The 12,480-nt window shown below is 42.1% G+C and overlaps 1 protein-coding gene across 1 annotated transcript in view; it reads left to right on the forward strand.

Annotated features, from left to right (window-relative positions):
* Positions 1–12,480, forward strand: part of LOC140492226 (dedicator of cytokinesis protein 2-like) — a 731,998-nt gene that overhangs the window by 554,436 nt on the left and 165,082 nt on the right. Inside the window, exons 31-33 of the mRNA XM_072591134.1 lie at positions 1,827–1,927; positions 5,931–5,989; positions 7,479–7,627. Coding sequence (XP_072447235.1) covers positions 1,827–1,927; positions 5,931–5,989; positions 7,479–7,627 — 309 coding nt within the window. The remainder of the gene's footprint in view (positions 1–1,826; positions 1,928–5,930; positions 5,990–7,478; positions 7,628–12,480) is intronic.

The raw sequence follows: 12,480 nt of genomic DNA on the forward strand, positions 1-12,480 counted from the left end.
TGGGCAAAGTGCTGGCAAATGGGACTGGATCAATTTAGAATATCTGGATGGCATGGACAAATTGGACCGAAAGTCTGTTTCCACACTGTACATCTCTGTGATTCTATGACTCTAAAACCTCGTTGAACACCTTTGGAAGTCCAAATACAACACGTCTACTGGCTCCAACTCTCAGACATCACATGACACCAGGTTGTAGGCCAACAGGTTTATTTCAGGCCCATACAGGTGTACATCGGTACACGTGACAATCAATCCAATCAAATAAGGATGGGCTATAAATGATGGCCAATCCAGTGATGCCCACAAATGAATAAAAACAAACTATCTCCCAAATTCATTTTTGAAAGGGCTTTGATATTCACTCCGAACTCCCTCTTCTGTTTCATAAAGTTAAAGGAATTCTTTGTCTCAGTTTTTGAATTCCTCATGAGTTTGCACTTCGTTGTTTATTTTATCTCTCTTTATTATCTTTAGAGTCCTCCATTGTTGAATTCTGAATTTACTCCAGACATCAGGACCATCATTGACTTTTGACTCCTTATGTCCTTTATCTTTCAACTTTGCACTCACCTTAACCACCTTGGTTAGCTATGATTGGTTTATCCCTCCTTACCAGAAATGTATTCCAGGTAAAGACAGCAGATGTCCTTCATGAAAGGGCATTCATATACCAGATGGATTTTTCCTGCCAATCAGCAATAGTCTCACAGTTATCATTAGACTTGTTTTAATCAAATTCCATTTGCTATGTGGGATTTGTAGCTAGTCCCCATTGCATTACTTGGATCTCTGAATTACTTGCCTAGCAACAATACCACTATTACCTTACCTTTAACTCACTAAAAGCTAGTGGCCTGATATGCAAAGCTATTAAAGAAAGGTATTTGATTTTTGCCCTCATCTCAAGAAGGGAGCAGCAACACAAAGGATAGAAATTACAAGATTGTAGTGTTGATTTCAGGTTAAACACAATTTAGTGTACTGGGTTCAGCTCTCCGACAGCATACCTAAAGCATCAAGGCATTAGCCTTGGGAGGTGCAAAATCAAATTACCACAATAAAATATGGGTTAAAAACATTAAATTCTGAGGATAGGTTTTATAAACTGGTCTTGTTTTTCCTGGAGGGAAGAGTGATTTAATTGCAATTTCAAGGATTATCAAATCCTGTAGGATAAACACAGGGAAATGAAACCCTCTGATGGGGGAGTTCATTACAAGGGAATACATCCTCAAAAATCAGCCCTGTACTATCCAAATTTGTTGTCAGGAAGCCCCTTATTCATACAATGGACAATGGAATGTAGATCTCTATTCTCAATAGCTATTGGGTCAGACCAAGTAAAAATTTCAGAACTGAGATCTTTGTGAGTTCAGAGTATTAAAGGATATGGAGCCAAAGCAACCAAATGATGTCAATTTCCAAATCATCCTTGATCTAATTAAATGATTGACAAAGATTAAGGTTGACTCGTTTACTCTTCAAGTCCTCTGTTAGCAATTCCTTCAATCTGTTCCTCTGGACATCTGTTGTCCCCTGTTTTATGCCAACTCATTATGAAATGATAAATCTGGAAACAGTAAAAGATAAAAAAAACCTATATAACAAATATAAATGAGAAATATTGTGACAATTAAGTTGCTAGAAGCTTAACAAATATTGCTTTTATTGTTTTTGTTTGAAAAAAGAACCAACTTTTTTTTCTGAATAATTTACATTAGGCTCAGCCATGATGTAGAGATGTTATTTAAATAGTGATAGTTTTGATGTGCAGTAAAATTTAATTATGTCTCTGTGTAATTTTTGGATGTTTTTATCTCTAGTTATGGAATAATTACTTCCATCTGGCTGTTAAATTCATCACTCAAGATTCACTACAACTGGAGCATTTTTCTCAGGCAAAATGCATGAAAGTCTTGAACAAGTGAGTGTGATTCACTAATAGTTTTATTATTCAGTGCCACCTATGATCTTTTAGAGGTGAAAGTGAAGAAACAACAGAATAATAAAATGTCATTCAGTTCCAACTCACTTGACAAAATGAAGCCTCGGTGATTTACCGGAAATGTACATTGACCAAATCCAGCCTATAAATCCTGAGGAACTTAAATCCATCTGTAATGGTATTTCTTACTTGCTGGTTTGCCCTATTTTTTGTCTGGGAAATGTGGGGTTTTGAAAAGTTCTTCATACTCCTGTCAACTGGTTACCTTTGTCACCTCTGAATGGATTGTTTTAATGTTCTCATAATTGGACACCAATCCACCACACTTTATACTCAACCATTCACATAACCCTAACTCGAATCCTAACCCTAACCTTATATTTAATTACCCCTTCATTTCTAATCTAAATCAGTTTCTCGTTCTTTAACATCTAACATTTTCATACTTTTGTTAAATTGTTTCATGATCTTCTCTCTCCACATCTCTTTCAGTCCCCCAAGGTCCTCAAGATCTCTCTGTACCTTTTACTCCATTCACTTCCAACTGGAGATAATGGCCCACTTGGCTGCAGACAGTTAATTCGATCTCTAACACCCTCCAATCCTTGGCCACCTCTTCCTTCTTTAAAGATCTCCTTTAGAATGCATCACATGGACCAAGCTTACCATCATTTCCTAAACTTTAAATCTTGCTCAGCTTGGCACAGGATGTGTTTCATCTGAGTACTCTCTGCAATGTCTCTTGAGGTTTCTTTTTACATTAATGATGTGATATGAATGCTAGTTTTAGTTTCTAATATAAAGTCAGAATACAAGATTAATCCGTTGCAAATCAATGGACATTTCCTGTTCACAAAGCTCTTTGGTAAATGGGCAAAGTAATGGAACATAGAGTTAATTATACTTTGTACCTGGACCATGAAGCAGCATGCTATGGTTTTAATAAACAAAAAAAAAGCTTGGATATTCTGCTTTACTCAGCAATAAATTCTGTTCCATCTATTTGTTTCCAACTGGGATAATGTTATGTTTATCTTCCCTGAATAGATAATCAAACAAAACTGGAGAATATTCATCCTTTCCCAAAGCAACTATATCTTGGCCGGTGCTGTTTCTAGGCTTGGGGAGCACCTCCACTACCTTGCCCATGCAGTATTTAATACCTCAACTGAATTAATGCCCCCGTGTTCCTTAAAACTGCAAATGGAATGATAATTATCCATCTAACGAATGATTCGGCTGGATCTTGATGGAAATGATAACAGCAAGTTAACTGAAATATGTTGTGAATGCGCAGAATTTACGTTGCTCCACAATCTGTTTCACATCATTCATATTTCAGTTTTAGCTGCGTTGGTGTTTTTTTGAAAGCATTCTGGAGCTGCACATTAATTGTCTGTTGAACTCACCTCAGGATGTTAAGGTTGGAACTTAACAGCAATAACACTTTCCTAATGACGTGAAAGCTGTTACCATAATGTCAGTCAAACTCACTGGCCTAGGAAGGGAACAATTTAAACAGCTCAATCTCCTTGCTGTGTTCCATTTGCGAGAGATGTTAGAAATGAAGACTTCCAGCTCCAGGTTACATCCGTAAAGGTAGAACACGGTACACAGCCCAGGCCCTGCTTAATTGTATTGATTGAATCACACACATCTGTCTTAATCCCTAATATATCCCACAGCTTATTAATGAGCCAACAAAAAAGGAAGAAGGATTTGCATTGTTCCACATCTCTCACAAAACAGGGCGACCAATTGTCATATCAAAATGGAGGAAATGTAGTAATCAATTTGCAAACAGCAAGTGAAGATCATAGTCCAACAAGTTTATTTGAAATCACAGCAATGCAACAATAACAAGACTATCTGCATTAGTGATGGATTAATACTGGTAAAAATTCCACCCTGAAATGTTGCTATGGGATCTTTTTATCCTGGAGACAGGCAGGCCCTCAGTTTAGCATCGGAGCTGAAAGACAGTACCCTTGAGAGTGCATCAGATTGTGACCGAAATGACTGGAGTGGGACTTGAGCCCATAACTTTCTGATTCTGAGGCCACAGAACTAGCACAACCACAAGGCTGGCAGCTATAGCAAAGCCTTAACAGCACTTACATTCTCAAATTCACATCCCTCTTTACAAGCAGTCTCCTCAAATCACGCTCTAAGAACCCAAGGAACTGGGTCATTTCCCTTTCTAGATGCAGATTTGCAGGATCCCTAGGGTCTGAGAATGACCTTCGGAAATCACCTTGACATAGAACATAGAACATAGAACATAGAAAAATACAGCGCAGTACAGGCCCTTTGGCCCTCGATGTTGCGCCGATCCAAGCCCACCTAACCTACACTAGCCCACTATCCTCCATATGCCTATCCAATGCCTGTTTAAATGCCCATAAAGAGGGAGAGTCCACCACTGCTGCTGGCAGGGCATTCCATGAACTCACGACTCGCTGAGTAAAGAATCTATCCCTAACATCTGTCCTATACCTACCACCCCTTAATTTAAAGCTATGCCCCCTCGTAATACGTGGAAAAAGGTTCTCATGGTCAACCCTATCTAAACCCCAATCATCTTGTACACCTCTATCAAGTCACCCCTAAACCTTCCTTTCTCCAATGAAAACAGCCCCAAGTGCCTCAGCCTTTCCTCATACGATCTTCCTACCATACCAGGCAACATCCTGGTAAACCTCTTCTGCACCTGTTCCAGTGGCTCCACATTCTTCCTATAGTATGGTGACCAAAACTGCACATGAATGCGTGTTATCATAGCTTTGGTGCTTTTTTTACTGGTTACAGTGCCTCCTGCAGTTGAGGAGAATGTGGCGGTTATGGACATAAATAGGAGCAGGAACAGACCAAGTGGTCACTAGTGCTTAATATGCAGTTGCATAAAACCTTTTCTGAATGTCTCCATCAACTCCATTTTCTCTCTTGCCATTGTTATGAAGATATGGGTGCACTGTACCTTTAAGAGAGTTAAAAGCTAGCAGAGCTACCTGCCAGCATTAAGTGTTCTGAACCAGATATAATGTAACATGTGGTTCAGTAGCTAGTGTAGCTGGTTGCCTGGAAACAACAAAATAGGTTTAAATTAGGCCAACCAGCTTAAATTATACCCCCCAAAATACCAAACTCCAATCAAGTTTGAATTGGGTATATTGACAATCTTAAAAGTCAATGGCACAATCCAATGCTTTGAGGCTATAAGACCAGGGAAAATTGGACAGTTGAGAAGAGAACTGCTGAGCCAACAACATATGCAGACTACCCAGAGAATAGCCCTCTTAAAGGCACCTTTATCGATCAGTAACCTGTGAAGCAGAAATCCCTAAGAAGAAGAAAAGAAGATTCGATGTCTGGCTGGTTTTGAAAAGTTGGATTTTGGTAAATCTTAATTGGAGGGGTTTTATCGCACTAGTATTGTAGAAGGTGAAGATAAAAGGTAGGTTAGAGGAAGGAGTTGTAAGTTGATGTTAGTTAGTTATTCTCTGTTATACTTTAAGAAATAAAGTTGTTAATTTTTACTTTAAGTTGTTGTTGGCCTCTCAAAGTTTCACAGATTACTGCATGAGATAAATCTTTACTGTGTTGATGGTTTAAATTAAGCAGGAGGCCTTCCCCCATGCTGTAACACCGTACCCCTTCATATGCAAAATATCCCTTGTTCTGTTTTGACTATTTACATCAGCTGAGCACCCAAGTTCCTTAAATGTAGAGAATTCCAAGGATTCATAATCCTCAGAGTGAAGAGATTTACTCTCTTTATTTCCAAATGAATGACCTCTCATCTTGAGACTTGGAAAGAAAGCTTGTCATATTTTAACATCACAAGATACTTTGTCGTCCGAAAGCAGGGTGAAGAACATGAAGTGAAAATGATAGCAGTATTGAGATAACGTGTCAAAAATATGCTAATTGCAATTTTGGTTGTTATACGATAAAGTAAATGAAAACACTCCATTACTTTCAGATATGGCGATATGAGGCGGCTAATAGGATTTAATGTTCGTGATATGTGGTACAGGCTTGGTGAGTGAAATACTTGTTCCTTTTTGCTTTGAATAAGGTGAATTTTCAATGTGCTGCACATTAAACAGGACTCTCACTGACCCAGTCTATACATGCCTCCCCCTTGTGGTATTGAGTGACAAAAACCCCATCTAGATCGGCTGTGGAATAAGCAGACGTGGACAACTGGTGGAGGCCATTCAGCTCTTTGAGCCTGCTCCAGCATTCAACATAACTATGGCTGATCATTGACCTCCATATCCTGATCATGCATTCTCCCCATATCTTTGGCTCCCTTTAGCCCGAAAGGCTGTGTCCAGCACCTTATAGTCATAGAGTCATAGAGATGTACAGCATGGAAACAGACCCTTTGGTCCAACTCGTCCATGCTGACCAGATATCCCAGCCCAATCTAGTCCCATCTGCCAACACCTGGCCCATATCCCTCCAAACCCTTCCTATTCATATACCCACCCAGATGCCTTTTAAATGTTGCAATTGTACCAGCCTTCCACCACTTCCTCTCTTGAAAACATTCAATGTTTGGCTTCAACTACTTCTGCGGCAATGAATTCCACAGGCTCCCCACTCTCTGAGTGAAGAAACTCCATGTCACCTCAGTCCGAAATGGCCTTGTCTGCATCCGTAGACTGTGACGTCTGGTGCTAAGATGATGATGTCGCTGTTACTAATGGCCTAAATGCTGTTGGGTGAAAAATAAAGGTCATTCAGGGCTCCCAGTCCTCGTCATGATGGGATAGATTCAAGGTTCTTGCCTGTGATCATTACCCCTTGGCACCAAATGACCCACCCTTACGAATTTCTGCCTCATTCAGCAGCCATTCCTTTGTCGGTGCAGGTTGCTGGAGTGGGTGAAAAGGGAACAGACTGTGGATCTACTGCCCTTTTCCCATGCTAACCCTTCATCTAAGAACATACACAAAGTACAATTAGTTGGGCAAATTATTGGATGGTGATCGGCACCAAGGGGCATAGCGAGTGGTTTCAGAAGAGTAGGGAGGAAAATTGGAAACAAAAACACGGTATAAGTGATGCAAGTTAGGTGTGACAATTGGTAAAGCCAAAGTCACCAATTTTGGGGTGGACGTGGTGGTTCAGTGGTTAGCACTGCAGCCTCACGGCGCCAGGGACCGGGCTGCATTTTGACCCTCAGATGACTGACTGTGTGGAGTTTGCACATTCTCCCCATGTCTGTGTGGGTTTCCTCTGGGTGCGCCGGTTTCCTCCCACAGTCCAAAGATGTGCAGGTTAGGTGGATTGGCTGTGCTAAATTGCTCATAGCATTCAGGTTAAGTGAATTAGCCATAGGACATACAGAGATAGGGCAGAGGTGGTGGGTCTGGGTAGAATGTTCTTTGAAGGGTCGGTGTGGACTGGATGGGCTAAATGTCCTGCTTCCACATTGCAGAGATTGTGATCGAGGGGTGGTGAGGGGTGTTTCCAGGTCCCCTGTTTTCTAATCATATTTCTTTTATATATTGACTGGCAGCTCAAAACAAGATCCACTTCATCCCAGAAATGGTCGGTCCAATCCTGGAAATGACCTTGATCCCGGAGATTGAGCTCCGCAAAGCCACGATCCCAATCTTCTTTGACATGATGCTGTGTGAATACTCCATGTTCAACAAATTCAGGAAGGTATGGAGGAAGCCAAATATCCATTTCCTATTCTACAGTAGGCCTGGAACTGGTTACAAGTCACAAGATCCATATTTTCCAAGAATTTTTATTTCAAAAACAGAAACTAAAAGCAAGGGATGCAGTGGAGGGAATAATCATGTAATACCTGTCCACTGGAATTTTATTGCAAGGAATAATACATTTAAATCAGTCGGATAAGCTAGATCTTGTACTTTAAACAGCTGTGGATGTGAGTTCTTAGCGATGGGTGATACTGTACCCCAATGCAAACACACCAAATGAGTATTGTTCAAAAGCAGGAAGAGATAATGGTGTAGAATCTTACCACATGGAAAGAGCACATTGGGCCCAACATTGCCACTGCCAGCTCTTCGAATTCATGTTCAGTTAGTCCTTTTCTCTGTAGTCTTGGCAATATTTACTTTCCAAATATATACCCTCTTTAAAATTTATTGTTGAATCTGCACTGCTTCTGTTATTGCATTCCAGAGAGAAAGGTCAGCCTGCTCGTGAAAATCCTGCTTTTGGCATCTTCCCAGTGACTGAGGTCACGAAACAGAAGCTTGCACCAAGCAGTGGACTATCTCCTGACATTGTATCCCACTGACCCACCCCTTCCAAATCCAAACTGGATGTTGCTGTTTTCCCGCAGCCCATCTCTGGTTCAGAAATCCGAGTTGATTTACTTTGCTGTGAGTGGTCACTCTTTCAATTGCATTTCAATGCAAACTTGAGCCTTGGGTTGCTGTAGCTAAGTAGAGCGAACAGCAGTGTGGAGACAGACGCTAATTATAGGATGGGAATAAGCACTTGTAATACTTGACAAGGATTGAGTAAAGTGCAAGAAAAAAATAACCTTCTACAAATCAGCATCTTCAGAGGATGAAGGACACAAATTGGAATTGATGAAGGCTGTGTGTCTTGGCATTAAACAGCAACTAAATGAGAAGGTTTGGTTTTGAGAACAGATTCACTTTGCTTTTTGCTTATGGGTCCTTTTAAGATCATAAGGTCCTGTGAGCCTCACCTCTCAACCACTCCATGAATTCTTTGAATAGAGATAAATAATACATTAGGCATGGATTGTTCTAGAATTGGCCTGGAATTTCCAATAGCAGTATCATTGTTTCTGAACTGGAGTCACATGTAAGGTGGATTGGGTAATGGCAGCATATTTCCCCTTCCCAAAAGACCATTAACATTCTTCCTGACCATTGACAATGTTCCGGATTGTATTGAATTCATATTTCACCATCAGGCATGGTGAGATTTGAACCCATTACCCCCTGAACTTTCGGCTAGGGTGCTAATAAAGTGACTTTAGCACTTGGTTAGCACTCTGTCTCTTGGTTAACACTCCCTAAAAGATTATATTTAAGGTCACTTACACAAGGAAGCAAGTGAGCAGCACTCCTTCCCAACATGCACAGAAGTCTCTCCGGGATGACAGGTGAGTGTATGGTCACCAAGATGTGAGTGGTACACCTGTTCACTCTTTGCAGGTTCTGCCCACCACACTAAACAACAGGATACCATTTTACCAACTTTATCTTGCCAGGTTATGGAGCTTGGCTGTACCCTGATTCCAAGCATCAGACAAAAGCGGAATCATAGAGCCATACATCATGGAAACAGACCCTTCAGTCCAACTCTTCCACATCAGCGATAAATCCTAATCTGACCTATCCCAATAAACCCTTCCTATTCATCTACCCACCCAGATGACTTTTAAATGTTGTCATTGTACCAGCCTCCACCACTTCCTCTGGCAGCTCATTCCATACACGTACCACCCTCTGTGTGAAAAAGCTGCCCCTTCGGTCCCTTTTACATCTTTCCCCTCTCACACTAAACCTATTCCCTCTAGTGCTGGACTCCCCCACCCCAGGGAAAAGACCTTGTCTATTTATCCTATCCATGGGTGGCACGGTGGCTCAGTGGTTAGCACTGCTGCCTCATAGCACCAGGGTCCTGGGTTCGATTGCCACATGTCTGTGTGGAGTTTGCACATTCTCCCCGTGTCTGCGTGGGTTTCCTCCGGGTGCTCCGGTTTCCTCCCACAATCCAAAGATGTGCAGGTCAGGTGAATTGGCCATGCTAAATTGCCCACAGTGTTAGTCAGGGGTAAGTATAGGGTAGAGGAATGGGTTTGGGTAGGTTTCGCTTCGGAGGGGCGGTGTGGACTTGTTGGGCCGTAGGGCCTGTTTCCACACTGTGGAGAATCTAAAAAAAATGCCCCTTATGATTTTATAAACCTCTATAAGATCACCCCTCTGCCTCTGACACTCTAGGGAAAGCAGCGCCCGCCTATTCAGCCTCTCTCTATAGTCCAACCTTCCAATCTTTTAAATCTTTCCCCTCTCATCTTAAACCTGTGCCATTTGATTTGAAATCCCCCACCCCAGGAAAAAGACCTTGGCTGTTCACCCGATCGTGCCCCTCATGATTTTATAAACCTCTATAATGTCACCAATCAGTTTCCGACGCTCCAGGGAAAAACAAACACTCAGCCTAGTCAACCTCTCCCTATAAGTCAAGCCCTCCAGTCCCAGCAACATCCTTGTCAACCTTTTCTGCACCTTCGCACGTTTAATAATACTCTGCACATAGAAGGGCAACTAAAATTGTACTCAGTATTCTAAAAGCCTCACTAATGTCCTGTGCAGCTACAATGTTCTATCCTAACTCCTCTACTCAATGTTCTGAGCAATAAAGGCAACCATGCCAAATGCCTTGCTCACTACCCTCCACTTTCCAGGAACTATGCACCTGCACCCCTCATTCTCTTTGTTCAGCAACATTCTCCAGGGTCCTGCCGTTAACTGTCTTAGTCCTACCTTGGTGTGCCTTACTAAAATGCAACAACGCATGTTTATCTATATTTAACTCCATCTATCACTCCTCGGTCCATTGGCCCATCTGATTGAAGTCCCATTGTAATCTGAGATAACCTTCTTCGCTGCCCACCACACCAACATTTTGGTGCCATCTGCAAACTTACCAACTGTAACTTACTCCTGTCTTCATAGCAAAATCATTTATATTAATGATGAGAAGCAGTGGACCCCGAATCGATCCTTGCTGGTCACAGGCCTCCATTCTGTAAAGCAACCCACTACCGCCATCCCCTGTCTCCTACCTTCAAGTCAATTTTGTGTCAACTCACCACAGGTGAACAAACTTTCCCCAGTGTAAATTTGTTTGTGGTCAATAAGATGCCAGAATCCACGATGAGAACGCCAGAACAATCGGTGTGAACATGATAAAGGGCTTTGCCTGAAACATCGATGCTCTTGCTCCTTGGATGCTGCCTGACCTGCTGTGCTTTTCCAGTGCCACACTCTTGACTCTGATCTCCAGCATCCTCAGCACGGTTTTGTGAAGGGTGGGTCGTGCCTCACAAAACTTATTCAGTTCTTTGAGAAGGTGACCAAACATGTAGATGAGAGTAAACCAGTTGATGTGGTGCATATGGATTTCAGCAAGGCATTCGATGAGGTTCCCCACAATAGGCTATTGTACAAAATGCGGAAGAATGGGATTGTGGGAGATATGGCAGTTCGGATCAGTAATTGGCTTGCTGAAAGAAGACAGGGTGGTGGCTGATGGGAAATTTTCATCCTGGAATCCAGTTACTAGAGGTGTACCACAAGGCTCGGTGTTGGGTCCACTGCTGTTTGTCATTTTTATACACGACCTGGATGAGGGCATAGAGGGTGGGTTAGAAAATTTGCAGACGACGCTAAGGTCGGTCGAGTTGTGGATAGTGATGAAGGATGTTGTAGGTTACAGAGAGACATAGATAAGCTGCAGAGCTGGGCTGAAAGTTGGCAAATGGAGTTTAATGCGGACAAGTGTGAGGTGATTCACTTTGGTCGGAGTAACCAGAATGCAAAGTACTGGGCTAATGGTAAAATTCTTGGTAGTGTAGATGAGCAGAGAGATCTCGGTCTCCAGGTACACAGATCCTTGAAAGTTGCCACCCAGGTTGACAAGGTTGTTAAGAAGGCATACAGTGTTTTAGCTTTTATTAATAGAGGGATCAAGTTCCGGAACCATGAGGTTATGCTACAGCTGTACAAAACTCTAGTGTGGCCACACTTGGAGTATTGTGTACAGTTCTGGTCACCGCATTATAAGAAGGATGTGGAATCATTGGAAAGGGTGCAGAGGAGATTTACTAGGATGTGGCCTGGTATGGAGGGAAGGTCTTACGAGGAAAGGCTGAGGGACCTGAGGCTGTTTTTGTTAGAGAGAAGAAGGTTGAGAAGTGACTTAATAGAGACATATAAGATAATCAGAGGGTTAGATAGGGTGGACAGGGAGAGCCTTTTTCCAAGAATGGTGACGGCGAGCACGAGGGGGCATAGTTTTAAATTGAGGGGTGACAGATATAAGACAGATGTCAGAGGTAGTTTCTTTACTCAGAGAGTAGTAAGGATATGGAATGCTCTGCCTGCAATGGTAGTAGATTTGCCAACTTTAAGTACATTTAAGTTATCATTGGACAAGCATATGGACATACATGGAATAATGTAGGCTAGATGGGCTTCAGATTGGTATGATTGGTCGGTGCAACATCGAGGGCTGAAGGGCCTGTACTGCGCTGTAATGTTCTATGTTCATCAGTCTACCAGGAGCAGATGTGTCTGTCCATGACAGTATTGTGATAAGAGTGGCCCCTGCTCATTCCTTATGGAGGCAAAGTCTAGTCTTCACATTGAGTATGCTTCTATTGTGTTGTGTGGCACTACTCAAGTCCTGAGTGGGCCATATTTTGAACAGATCTAGCAGTGAAGACTGGTTGTTCAGGAGATGTTATGGCGATTAGGAGCAACAGAATTGAATTC

Source organism: Chiloscyllium punctatum, chromosome 20, assembly GCF_047496795.1.
Source record: "Chiloscyllium punctatum isolate Juve2018m chromosome 20, sChiPun1.3, whole genome shotgun sequence".
NCBI lineage: Eukaryota > Metazoa > Chordata > Chondrichthyes > Orectolobiformes > Hemiscylliidae > Chiloscyllium > Chiloscyllium punctatum.